Source organism: Lactuca virosa, chromosome 1 (assembly GCF_052849685.1).
Source record: "Lactuca virosa cultivar CGN04683 chromosome 1, Lactuca_virosa_CGN04683_v6, whole genome shotgun sequence".
Classification (NCBI taxonomy): domain Eukaryota; kingdom Viridiplantae; phylum Streptophyta; class Magnoliopsida; order Asterales; family Asteraceae; genus Lactuca; species Lactuca virosa.
The window spans coordinates 58,198,006-58,210,667 of NC_136426.1; the positions used below are offsets into that span (position 1 = coordinate 58,198,006).

At 33.6% G+C, this 12,662-nt stretch overlaps 2 protein-coding genes and 1 pseudogene across 4 annotated transcripts; 1 reads left to right on the forward strand and 2 right to left on the reverse strand.

Moving 5' to 3' along the window:
- Positions 1-1,283: 1,283 nt before the first annotated feature.
- On the reverse strand, positions 1,284-2,966 carry LOC145135597 (small ribosomal subunit protein eS12-like). The gene is made up of 5 exons (XM_079069875.1): positions 2,885-2,966; positions 2,135-2,181; positions 1,743-2,034; positions 1,578-1,643; positions 1,284-1,487 (listed from the first exon to the last, which is right to left on the reverse strand). The coding sequence occupies exons 2-5, from the start codon at positions 2,143-2,145 to the stop codon at positions 1,428-1,430; spliced, it is 429 nt and encodes a 142-aa protein (XP_078926001.1). The 5' UTR covers positions 2,146-2,181; positions 2,885-2,966; the 3' UTR covers positions 1,284-1,427.
- A 1,821-nt stretch (positions 2,967-4,787) lies between these two features.
- LOC145135682 (putative CCR4-associated factor 1 homolog 6 pseudogene) lies at positions 4,788-6,402 on the forward strand (annotated as a pseudogene). The gene is made up of 3 exons (XR_013719991.1): positions 4,788-4,979; positions 5,093-6,107; positions 6,213-6,402. The product of XR_013719991.1 is annotated as a putative CCR4-associated factor 1 homolog 6 pseudogene (transcript).
- Positions 6,403-8,052: 1,650 nt separating this feature from the next.
- Positions 8,053-11,252, reverse strand: LOC145135790 (factor of DNA methylation 1-like). Of its 2 annotated transcripts, none has more exons than XM_079070034.1 (7): positions 11,061-11,252; positions 9,709-10,609; positions 9,451-9,632; positions 9,264-9,353; positions 8,898-9,185; positions 8,602-8,817; positions 8,053-8,521 (listed from the first exon to the last, which is right to left on the reverse strand). In XM_079070034.1, the coding sequence occupies exons 2-7, from the start codon at positions 10,607-10,609 to the stop codon at positions 8,294-8,296; spliced, it is 1,905 nt and encodes a 634-aa protein (XP_078926160.1). In that variant the 5' UTR covers positions 11,061-11,252; the 3' UTR covers positions 8,053-8,293. The 2 variants fall into 2 exon arrangements, with proteins under 2 accessions (XP_078926160.1, XP_078926208.1); XM_079070082.1 differs by having other exon boundaries at positions 9,709-10,613.
- Positions 11,253-12,662: the final 1,410 nt, after the last annotated feature.

A 12,662-nucleotide genomic window follows, 5' to 3' on the forward strand; every position in this document is an offset into this window, starting at 1 on the left:
TGTTTGTAAGCATCCTAACTAGAATCCTACAAGAATTCAAAAAATTCTAAAAATGGTGAATCGCACCATCTGAACGGCTTATGTGGGAGGTCAATCACGGAACATTAGCAGTATTTCGGGCGTGTCAAGATTTGAACACTGAATCTCCTTAGTGAAATTTCACACATGAACTACTAAACTCTCATCGTGGGGATAATTCTAAAAATGATAAATCGCACCATGAATTCTAAAAATCATAAACACTAAATAAATTGGAAGATTAATAAATCCTAATTACTTAAAAACCAAGCAACCAAATAACTCCCATGAAGGAGACTACGGCTCACCTTGAGACAAATTCCATCATCAATAGAAAAAACCTCCAAAAACGGAAAACAAATCTTATGCCATAGCCACTAAGGAATAGATTGAATGTCAACCAAGCTTACGAGCAAGGTTCAAACTTGGATACTGCATTTCTCCATGGCATTTGTTTTGACACAACCCACTTAAATCTGAGTGAACATAATCAAAATGTTTTTGGTGGTATGAACCAAAGTGTTAAATTTCATATTGTTTTCCAAGAATATAGCGCTCGTAGAATTTTAGCTTCCCTTTTCTATAACCTAAGGATTTAAAAATTTTGGGAGTGGAATGGATACCGGTGTAGATCGATTTTGTAGGTTTAATATGGGGAGTGGTGATCGAAATTGTAGGTCTAGCAGAACCTGTAATTGTAATGCCTAAGACATTGTAGATGTCATTAGATTTTCTCATAACTTTTATCACAATTAAGAGATCTACTTGTAACCCTTGTTGTAGAAGACAACTTAAAGTGATGGGATTTCTCTTCATCTTGGGATTGAAAAAATTAAAAAAAATATGCTACAACATATTTGAATTAAAAAAATTAAAAAAAAAATAGCCCCAAAATCAAAACTTGTTCTAGTTCGGGCACAATAGCTTTGTATTATTATTATTATTATTATTATTATTATTATTATTATTATTATGCTACATCATATTTCAAGCCACGGTTACACACAAAGGACACAATCACATCAAGGCTAATTTTTGGATAATCATTTCAACTTAACATCTAAGACAACGATATTTTTAATTTAAGTCACGTGTTAAGTGTTTGATTCTATATTAGAGAAAACATGTCATCCATGCAGCTCAAGCTTAAAAATTAGGTTAAAAAAATGTTTTATTAAGCTACACCCAACTCTCAAACAGAAATTGTATGTAATATGCTTAACAAGACATATCGTTTGAATTTTGAACAATGGCCAAACACAACAAAAAAAAAAAACTCAATAATTAATATCTAATGAACTTCAACAAGAGTTTTTACTCCAACAATCTAATCATCCCTAAGGGTCTCCTCATACCAAAACTCAAAAACAGAAAAAACAACAAGAGTATTTTCATCAACTGCCAAATAATTAGTGAGATTTCATGTACTCTTGAACAATGTGAAGCCCTTCACTTTCCTCTCCGTAATCCTGCAAATTTTATATATATAAATTAAATAAATAAAGAAATAGCACATAAACAAAACCACTTTTGACAAAAAAAAAAAAAAAAAAAATTACCTTCACAACAAGGCAAGAGCAACCCACAACCTTTCTAGCTTTGCCTTCTGAGTCAATCTTGCACAACTTTAATCCAAAAAAGTATGATGTTAGAAATTATAGAAAAACAAGTCAATGAAAGTAAACTGCTATTTCTAATCAAGTATGATGAAAAAAGAGACTTACACCAGCCCATTCGCCAAGAGTCTTTGCACTAGGAACAGTGATCAAGCTGACATTATGGTCAGCACAAAGAGCTTTGACCAACTTTTGATAGTCTGGCTGGTTACAGTCCTCAGCCAATACACAGAGCTGAGCAGCATGCTTCTCAATCACCTTTGCAGCCTCATGAAGTCCACGCACAAGACCTCCATGAGCAAGTGATTTTCTTAGCACAAGTTGCAATGCTGTCATGATGTCCATGGGTTCACCAAGAGCAGCAGGAGCTGGGACCTCAACTGGAACAACGCCCTCTTCACTACAAAAGTTAAAAAATGTCCATTAGATTTTGATAAAGAATGTATGATTGTGTTCATTTGAAATCAGAATTATTATAATACTGAATATAGAACACTTACACTGCTGCCATGTTTGCTGTTGATGGATGTAAGATGTTCAAATCAAACTGTCCAAACAAATGAGGAAAGCATGTCAGGAAGAAGATACATTGTAGTGAAGGTTAGCAGATCATTTATTTTCCTTCAAACCTCTTAATATATGTGAAGAAAGCTTTTGATAAGGAACATTCATCAGTCGCAACAGAAACAAAGCAAAACGAGAGATACTATTCACAGAAGGAAGAACAATACACAAAAAGACATGTATGCTGACAGTGTCACTTTGGTTTAAAAATAAATCCGGAAAAGAAATAATTTTTTTTTCGTTGGTGTCCCTAGCAAACGATATGATAAAACAGAATTTCGAGCATCAGCTTGAGTTTCAATCGCATACATGCACATCAAATTGAAATTTTATGTGGTCGGAAACTGCATAATGTCAATCACGAAATCAAACAAATCGTACTCAAAGGGGAAAAAAAATTCTCAGCTTTCTCAATACGTTTAGATCGGAGAATCAGGTGGACGGAGACAAAGATCAAAGCGTTTCCAAATCAGTATTCGCGTAATTCTAGACAAAATCGGAATCACAGTCGAGAAAAAACGATAGACTCATCCACTATATCAAACTGAAACAGATAATGCGTGGTTTATACTAACAATTAACAGAAAATCAGCACAATAACTCATTAATCCAACGCTATATTTACCAACAATGAGCAATCGAAGTAATTTCACTAGAGATGTAGAGATTGAGAGTGGGGGGAATACCTGATGCTGCCTCAAAATCAAAGAAATGCACGAAACGGTAAGCTCTGCCCGCAGACTTTGAGAGATTATAAAGGGTGCGGAATCTAAAACCCTAGTTCTATCTAAACTTCATTCATTTTAACGTTTAGCCCTTCTACTTTGTATTGTACAGATTATCCCCCTAATAGTTAATACTCTTTATGCATGTTGGACTTTTTCTTTTTGCCTGCTATGTCGAATCCCTTACATGGATAAAAATGCAGCATAACATGTGTTTTATAATTACTTTTGAATTTTATGTACATTAAATCCATTGAATTACTATCATCAAAAGATTGTCTAGTATAATCAATTATATGTTTGCTAGCATCAATAATAAAATAAAACAACCATGAATCATATGAAACATTAAAATCCATCAAAATCTTTACGTTTCAAAGTCCTCGACTGCTTTTTGAGAGATTATAGAGTTCTTGTATGTTTGTTCATAGAGTATTTAAGTAGTGATAAGGTGTTCGAGATTAAAAAAAAAAACGTACTGCCTAAAATTTAAGCTGAACCATTTTCATTTTTTCTTTTTCTTCATTGTCTGCGACAACTTAATACCAAATAATTTTTTCTTATAATAATATTAGTAGATACATAAAAAATGAGTCATAGAAATTTAGAGGCTCTTGACTATCGTCCATACTGTCTCACCCATTGATATGACCTTCCCTAAAACATCACAAGTGTAGAACACTTATTATTTGGGGATCTCGTGAATAGACGTTAGATCTTAATATTATTATATATATATATATTAAAGTTATGGAAGAAAGGAATAGTAAAGTTGGGATACTTTGTCCAGATTTGATCCCTTGATTTACATATCCGGACCCTGTACTTCTTTAATTAATTTATTCATATCCTTTTGTTTGTGTTCCATTCAACTTTCCATTTTTTTGGCAGAATTGGTCCCTGTATTATTGTTGGAAGTTAGGAATACTAAATTTGGATGTTTTTTTGGCAACTTTGGTCATTATTCTTTACCCATTTTCACACTTTTGGTCTTTGCAATCAATATTTTTACACTTTTTTGGAACCTTTTAATATTTAAAGTCTGGCCACAAAACTTTAACGGTTTGACAACTTTGATCCCTTTTCTAAAAAGTTGTTAATTCCTACCCCTTTAATTCTTTAGCCATTTTCACACTTCTGGTCCTTCCAGTCAAAACTTTTACATTTTTTGTCCGGGCAAAGGCCGGACTTTTCATCATTGTACTTTCTATGTCTGTCATATTTATCAATTCGGAAACAACATTGAAAGGTTCTGGCCCCCGCGTAGCGGGGGTAACCTTTCTAGTTATAAAAGTAAATATTTCGTTAAATGTTATATGTTACATAGATTAACAAATAGCCAAATAAAAAAACTAGATATAACTCTTGGAAAATCAATTTTTCAAAAACATCCCATATCTAGTCTCAAATGTCGTTTTTCTCTATTTTAATTTTTTTAACTTCAATAATTCCGTATATATTTGTTTTTCATTTATCTTAATGATAGTGTCTCTCCTATCTTCCTTATAATTGTCAACATGAGTCTATATATAATCAAATATCATGTGGAAATTCTCTACCACGATAAAAAATTTATAATCTTGACCAACATCGAGAAATACATTATTTATGAATTAAAAACTGTCAATAATTAAAAATAACATTTTTTTGTAGACGATGATTTTGCAACTCATTAATTTCATGAAATTAATGATTTTGCTTTTAATTTATAAAACCAGTTTTGTCACAAAAACTATTTTACTAATTTGCGGTGGCTTACATTTTGAGGATTTATATTTACAGTGAATAACTTTAAGCTTTTATAGACGAGTAAAATAAGATATTTAATCATTTTAAAACAACATTAATTTTGTGCTATATGAATTTAGGAACATATGTGATTTGATGATGTGCTGCCTTTTCTCTCTCTTTTCGTACACCATATAGTCGTCATCAGGACAGAGAAAGGTTCCTCGCTGCAGCGTTCACCCAATAAGTAAACCCAAAATTCCCCTTTCCATTTCCAATTCGAAACCCTAATTCTAGACTCTCCTTATTGTTAGATCTGCATCGCAAGGTTTGCATTCTTCCTAGTAATTTCTCTTTAGCAATACTTCTTTATCCCACTTCAATTTTATATTTGTTGAATTGTATCATGCTGATGATGTCTGTCGCCTGTGTATATTGCAGATCTGGGTCGACTCGCAAAGGGGTTTCATATAATTCCATGTTTATTCACGAAATTTCGTTGAAAATTTGACATTTTTGTTATGAGAAATGTCGCTTTTGTCAAAAAGCGATTCTATTCTGATTCGGGAGGTGTGGAATGACAATCTCGAAGAAGAATTCGCATTGATCCGAGGCCTCGTTGATGATTTTCCTTACATTGCAATGGACACCGAATTTCCTGGGATTGTTCTTCGTCCTGTCGGTAATTTCAAAAACAGTAACGATTATCATTACCAGACGCTAAAAGATAACGTCGACATGCTCAAATTGATCCAGTTAGGGTTAACGTTCTCTGACGATCAAGGAAACCTACCAACATGTGGAACAGATAAATATTGCATCTGGCAATTCAATTTCCGGGAATTCAATGTGAACGACGATGTCTTTGCCAATGATTCCGTTGAGCTTTTGAGACAGAGTGGTATTGATTTCAAGAAAAACAACGAAAATGGAATTGATGCTCAGAGATTTGGTGAGCTATTGATGTCATCAGGGATTGTTTTGAATGATAGTGTGTATTGGGTTACTTTCCATAGTGGATATGATTTTGGGTATTTGTTGAAGGTGCTGACTTGCCAGAATCTACCCGATACACAATCTGGATTCTTTAGTTTGATTGATATGTATTTCCCCACCATTTTTGACATTAAGCATTTGATGAAGTTCTGCAATAGTCTTCATGGTGGGTTGAACAAGCTGGCTGAACTGTTGGAAGTTGAAAGAATTGGTGTTTGTCATCAAGCTGGATCAGATAGTTTGCTTACTGCTTGTACTTTCAGAAAGTTGAAAGACAACTTCTTTAGTGGTTCTTTGGAGAAATATGCTGGTGTCTTGTATGGTTTAGGTGTTGAGAATTGACAACAATGCTTTAATTGTTGGAAGATAGTAGAAAAAATAAAAAAAATAATTTTATGAAAGCTATATGTGTGTTGTAAATGCATCACAGTTTGTACACATCTTGAGAGAAAAAAAAAAGGTTATTTTTTGATCTACACAATCTTCTCTTACGTTAACAATGGTTTCCATTTTCAATGAAATAGATTCTTTAAGGTATACAATATCTATTGTCATTTGTATGCAGGTCTGATTCCATGGTGAAGCATCTTTGACTGGTTGCCAATGCCATGCTCTCTTGCTGATCATTGATCATGTCACGGGCATGTATCTGGTTGTTGATTATTTCAGATCTTTTTGCAGATTCGTGGATGTAGTAGTATTCTAACTTCTAAGTGTAATCAATAATTTGTTATGGTATCATCATGTTTCAATCAGGAAGATGTAATCATATTCCATTTAAATTTAGTGATGACATGCCAGATATAGCTTAGGCATTGTTTTCTTTCCCCCATCAAGTGCTTACTCGATAAATGTGTTTAAAAAATTACTATGAGTCTGGTAAATGGAATGAAAAAAATAAGATGAGGGTATACTTATAAAAAGTTAGGATTATATATATATATATATATATATATATATATATATATATATATATATATATATATATATATATATATATATATATATATATATATATATATATATATATATACATGTGTTGTTTCTTTTTGCTTAAGCCCTTTTAAATGTGGTACTTGCTACAATGCTGTGAGTTTGTTGTGAACCTTGTGAAACATGTGTCACTTGGTGATGATAATTACTTTATCATGATATTGACATAATCTTCCGCTTGATGTATATGTGTTGTTTCTTTTTACTTAATAAACTTAATTGGAACATGACTTAAAGGGGGTGTTCTATTTTTATTTTTTTTCAACAAGTCATGTATGGGTAAAATGACTGAATAAGCAATGATGTTAGTTTGGATTAAGTGTTGTATACATAAGATTTGTTTCTTTTCTAGAGTGAATAAACTGTTTGAATAAAACTTAAAACTGAGGCATCGAACTTTCCAAAAGAACAAATTTCAAATTATTTATCAAATTTAACAATATTAATCATTTTAACATTAAAGGAGTTGAGAGGAAATAAAAAGAAGGGAAAATATATGTGTGTGTTTCTAATTTATTTGATGAATTGGTATTGACTTTTTTCATATTCAACCCTTCTATTTGACTCAAATTTTCGAGCAACAGATGACATGAGTGCAATATTTGGTGTCGAAGAGGGATGATCCAAGCTTGTTGTGGCTCACAAACATAGATGATGTGAAGAAGTTGCAAAGTTGCAGCAGTGGTTATTAATTATGATTTTAATTAGTTGTAACTAGAATTGATACTAATGATTTTGAGATTAAATTTAATTATTAATCATGTTTTCATTTTATATAATTAAATTTGTGTCGTTATGCACAATTAGTCCGTAAATAAGCAGTAATTTAATTTCTTCTTTAATGGATAGAGGGTTAATTCTGTCATATATTCTAATTTGGATGGTTGATTCAATCTAAAAAAGGAACAATCTTCATTCATTTCAGCATTCATGTATCTAATTATCTATTTAGCACTTTACCCTTATAATTATTTAATAGATAATAAAAGGAAGTTGTGGGGGGGTACTTTACGCTTATCTCAAATGACAAAATAATTACATAAAAATTTGATACAGTAAGTTGTCAGTTGTCACTGATATGGTCTGATGTGATTGATTGTGTAATAACACAGTCCCTTGGTTTGATAATATACATTTCAATTTGTGTAACTAACTCTATTTAATTATTGTATTTTTTTTTGGCTACATTTCATTTTGTGTAACTAGCACAATTTCTTGCTTGATTGCATTTGCTTCATCAAAAACACAGCCCACCACCCAGCCTTATGTAATGTTTAAGTGTAACTTTTCGTTTAAAAATATGCACAAGAAGTGCCCTAAAAAACTAGTCAGATGTAGCCTGAAAGGCTGCACTCCACAATATCATATATCATACACCATGTAGAGCCAAGCAATGCAGTGACAAATAATAATAACAATAATAGTGCTTCCATAATATATATGTTCATTTAGCTACACAGTAAATCCATATGATTTAGGCAGTAGTAATTTCAGAAAGAAACCACAAGTTAAGAATCCAAGGATAGATGAGTATTTTCAAATCTCATTCCCATCACCACTACATACCAGACCTCCAATAAAAAAAACTTAACAATTCCTCCTAAGTTAGCATAATATATAAACCATCATGTCAAACAGTCAACTCATCATCCATCACCTTTTGCGTTTAAGGCTCTTCAAATTCTTAAAAATATAGCTAATAACCTCCTTCAATGTAGCTTTCCTGTTGTCTTTAAAGTTCCAAAGCTCATTCACAACATATCTCCCACTTGGATTATACTCATTCATCTCCTTGAACGCCCCAACCACCGCATCAAATACCCCATCCCCCCATTCTGCCTTGAGATTCTTCAGCAACTCATCCTCTTCATTTATCACTTCCTGCATCATCACCATCATAAATTAATAACAACATTCATAATTCATCCCTAAATTTAAGACTATAAACATAAGCAGCATACCTTATGATTATCAGCATCTACTTTAACCATTTTCATGGGATGCCACTCTGGATTTTTAAGCTTATCCTGCCACAAAGAGCATAACTCAGACGCCTTGATTTGAGCTTCTTCGTTATCAAACCTCTCTTTGCAGGCATCATGAAATGCCTTCATATCAATTTCCCCCATCCTTTTCACACCAATATTTGTTCTCCCACTTAACATATCCTGCAACCCCTGAAAACCCCACAACCAATAACAACTAATTCATAAAACTATTCAAAACATTAATGGAATTCATTCAGTAGAAATATTACTTTAATCAACACTTTGCGAGCTTCTTGCAGCTCATCATTACTCTGGCGTTCCTTCACCACAAGTGTTTGATTCAAATTCTCCATGTTCTCCATTTCTTCCATTTTTGTTTCCAGCTCATTGTTCATCTCCTTAATCTTCTCCTGAACAGCAGCATCATCTTCGTCTCCTAAATGCTTCATCACCTGCAACTTCCCTTTCAATTCTTCAATTTCCATCTCCAATTTCTGTTTAGCATCCAGCTGTCTTTCCAACTCAAGCACTTTCTTCAGAGCCTCCTCTTTCTCTCTCTGCAATTTGCAATTTCCAATTCAACTCAACAAAACTTGTTATAAACAAACACATACAACAAGTTCTTACAAATGTACCTTTTGCTCTTCAACCAGTCTTAACACACTCTCATCAGCTTTCTTTTGCTCAATGGAAGCCATGTGCAGAGAGTTGTTTTGCACGTCATTCTAAATTTACAAAAAGGATGTCAACCACAAAATATAATGATATTTAAAATATGTGTAAACAACTAGACATGTAGATGATATTAAGGAATACAATCACCTTTTTTTTCTCTTCATCCAGCTTTTGTTTCTCCCTTTCTGTTAGAGCTTCCCTCTTGTTAAGCTCTTTACTCCATGAATCAAGCTTTTTCCTCCTTTTCTCCAAGTCAGCATTCAACATTTCTTGTTCATCCAACACTCTTTTCACATGCTCCCGTGCAAGGCGCTGCATCTTTCTTGTCTCTGGGTAGGGACAAGATTGTCATGTTAGCATAAAAGTTAATATAATCTTAGAAAATAGAAAAAAGGAGTAAAGAACCTTCATAGAAAGCTGAATGAAGGCTGTCTTTTTCTTCAAGCATTCTACTCAAAGACATTGTTTTCTGGTTGTATTTAATCTGCAAGTCATCAAGATTTTCATTCCTCGTGTCAATTTCACTGGTTAATTCCACAACTGCCTTGTTTCTTGTCTGCATAGCTTCTTGAACAAGGTCTGATATGGTTTTGAGTTCACGATTCTTGCGTAGGAAATCTCCAATTGCCCCTTGTGACTCAAAGTCATTTGCACGTGCAAGCCATGCATAAATACTTGAACCAGAAGATTTATCAGAAGCAACCCACTCTCTCTTGCTATGGTGATTAGCCTCAAAAGATTTCTCAAACTCCATAGCATTTTTAAACCCTGTCCAATCATTGTTGAATCTGACTAAGGCTTGAGCAGTTGTCTTTTCCTCATCCCAAGATATCTCAACCACTTCAGGCTTGTATTTTGAGAACCTCTTCATCCAGTATTCAGTGCTTTCAATAGCTTCCTCATTCTCAGGATCTTTGACTATATTCACAACTATCCCAGTCCATGGCCAGCAAAACAAATCATTTTCTTCTGAAACAGGAGCAACCGGTTTGGGCTCAGCCACTTTTGGTGGTTGTTCAGACTCATGGGCCAGATCATGCTCCAAGTAGATTGCTAAAGCAAGATGATTCGCCTTCTGTTTTGCACTTCTGTTAGAAGACCCTTTGCCTACCCCTGAAGCATGTTGATGCAGGTCTTTGTACTTGAAGTTTTGCTTCTTTTTTCCAGCACAGAAAGGACACCTCAGTATACCATTCGGGTATTTAACCTTTAAGGTTCCATCTCTAAGTTGCTCTAAGGGTTTGTCTTTGTACTCAGCAATCTCTGACTCACTGAAGTCAGATTCTTCTCCAGAGCTGTGATCCATCTACCTTGGAAACAAAGACAGAATACAACTTAATAAGATCTTTGAGATATTTAAAAGAAGCATAGAACAGAAGAAGGAAATGTAAGTTTTAGATATAAGAACACTCATATACTGCATATCCTAAACACATTCTTACTAAGTAGTAGCATTACATATTGAGGCATAACAGCATCCTCGCTATGGTTAAAAGAGGAAAGAGCTATGGTAGCTATATTTTCTTTGCTAAAATTAGTACGACTACCACTACGTCTACCATACGCTTGATCAAAACCTTCCTATAACGAAAATAAAACCCTAAATTACCAGGCCGGACAAAAATGCACGAAGAATAGAAGAGATTAAGTTGTAATCGACAGGTTGGAGAAGACATAACATCAATAATCATCGAGAAACATCTGATCTTTCAGTGGTTAAAGAATTAAAAACAAAACTACGAGAAAACGAAATGTACCACTCGAGAATACTCAATAAGCGGAGACACCTGCGTCCGTCGACCAGTGGACTGAGAGAAACACCGTAAAGCGATCGGTGAGATTAAGAAAAACCCTAAAGGCTCGTACGGAAGAAATTCCTTTCGCTTTTGTGTGTGTGTGTGAGACTTTGGGGAGACGATGTGCAGACTGGAGAGACTAGCCACAATAGAGTGACATGTAGGAGTGAGAAATACTCGCAGGTGGGTCACATGACTCGCATCATTCTCACAGTAAACATTGGGCTGTTTAATTGTATTTGAGGCCCATGCACCAAATTGTTACTCTATCTATTGGACCATTGGTAACAAAACTAGATATCGTATATATTTAATTTTTTACTTATAATGAAGAAATGATTATTCTAAATTTGAGCAACAAAAATGCATTCAAGTACTATCTCATATGCCTAACAACGCAAGGTGACGTGTGCTCGGTACCGGAAGGGAACACAATTTCGAGTGTCACTGTAAACGGCCATATTCAGATTTAGGGGGTGTTTGGCTAAGCTTATGACTTTTCATAAGCACTTTTCAACTTATAACTTATAACTTATAAGCTAATAAGTTAGGGGAAGTTACTTATAGATTTTGACTTATTTCCGGTACGATACATTGATAAGTTATTTCTATCCAAACACTCTTTTTAACTTATACCGGTGTGGAACTGGTAATAAGTTAAAAAATGAGCTTAAATAAGTTTAGCCAAACACCCTCTTAGTTAACAACTATTAGGTATATGGATTGGATACTTGAGACCCAATGATGAATCAAGTTTCATAACTATTGGTAGGACATATGATAACACTAATCATGATAAGTGATTAATGTTGAGGACAGATACATTTAATAAAGGTATGAAAACTTCATCTTACATGAAAATTGTACATAAAACGAGAAGGCATGAGCATGTGATTGAGAAAAGAGTCTGAATGAGACATGACACCTTGTAGTACCTCAATCGAGGATTTTATTTTTATATGTATCTGTTGAATCAAAGATAATATTATTGGATAAAATATGATATTGGGATATATTGAACATATGAAATGGTATGTATTAAAAAAAACAAATTAAGTTAAGTTATGACATATGGCTAGCAATATAATAAAATTTAGGGTGAAGAGGGTGACTTCATATATAACATTGTTGAAAGTAGTCAAATCATGATAATGTATGATTATGTGATCATGATGAAGAAGTTGATTTATCCTTTTATAACGCGTTTGTATGTTTATAACAATTTTGAGGATGTAATATTGTTTAGAGGATGAAGTCATTTTGGTTATGGTGATGACTTCTATAAAATAAGCATGTGTGTTAAGGTGTTAAAAATACATGTAGAGATTATTATTGTGTGTTGCTCCGTTGAAAGAATCGTTTAACCTTACATGTTAAAGTGATCGAATGTTTGTTGTGAGTGATCTTTAATGGTACCACTTTGTTTTTGATGATGTATCTTAGTCATGTGAATGTCATGTTTAAATTGGTGTCAAATTCTTGGAATTAGAGACCATCGGTCTAAATGCGTGATTATGATGTTTTTTTTGTTTGAGAAATTCTAATCCACGGATGTTATAATAA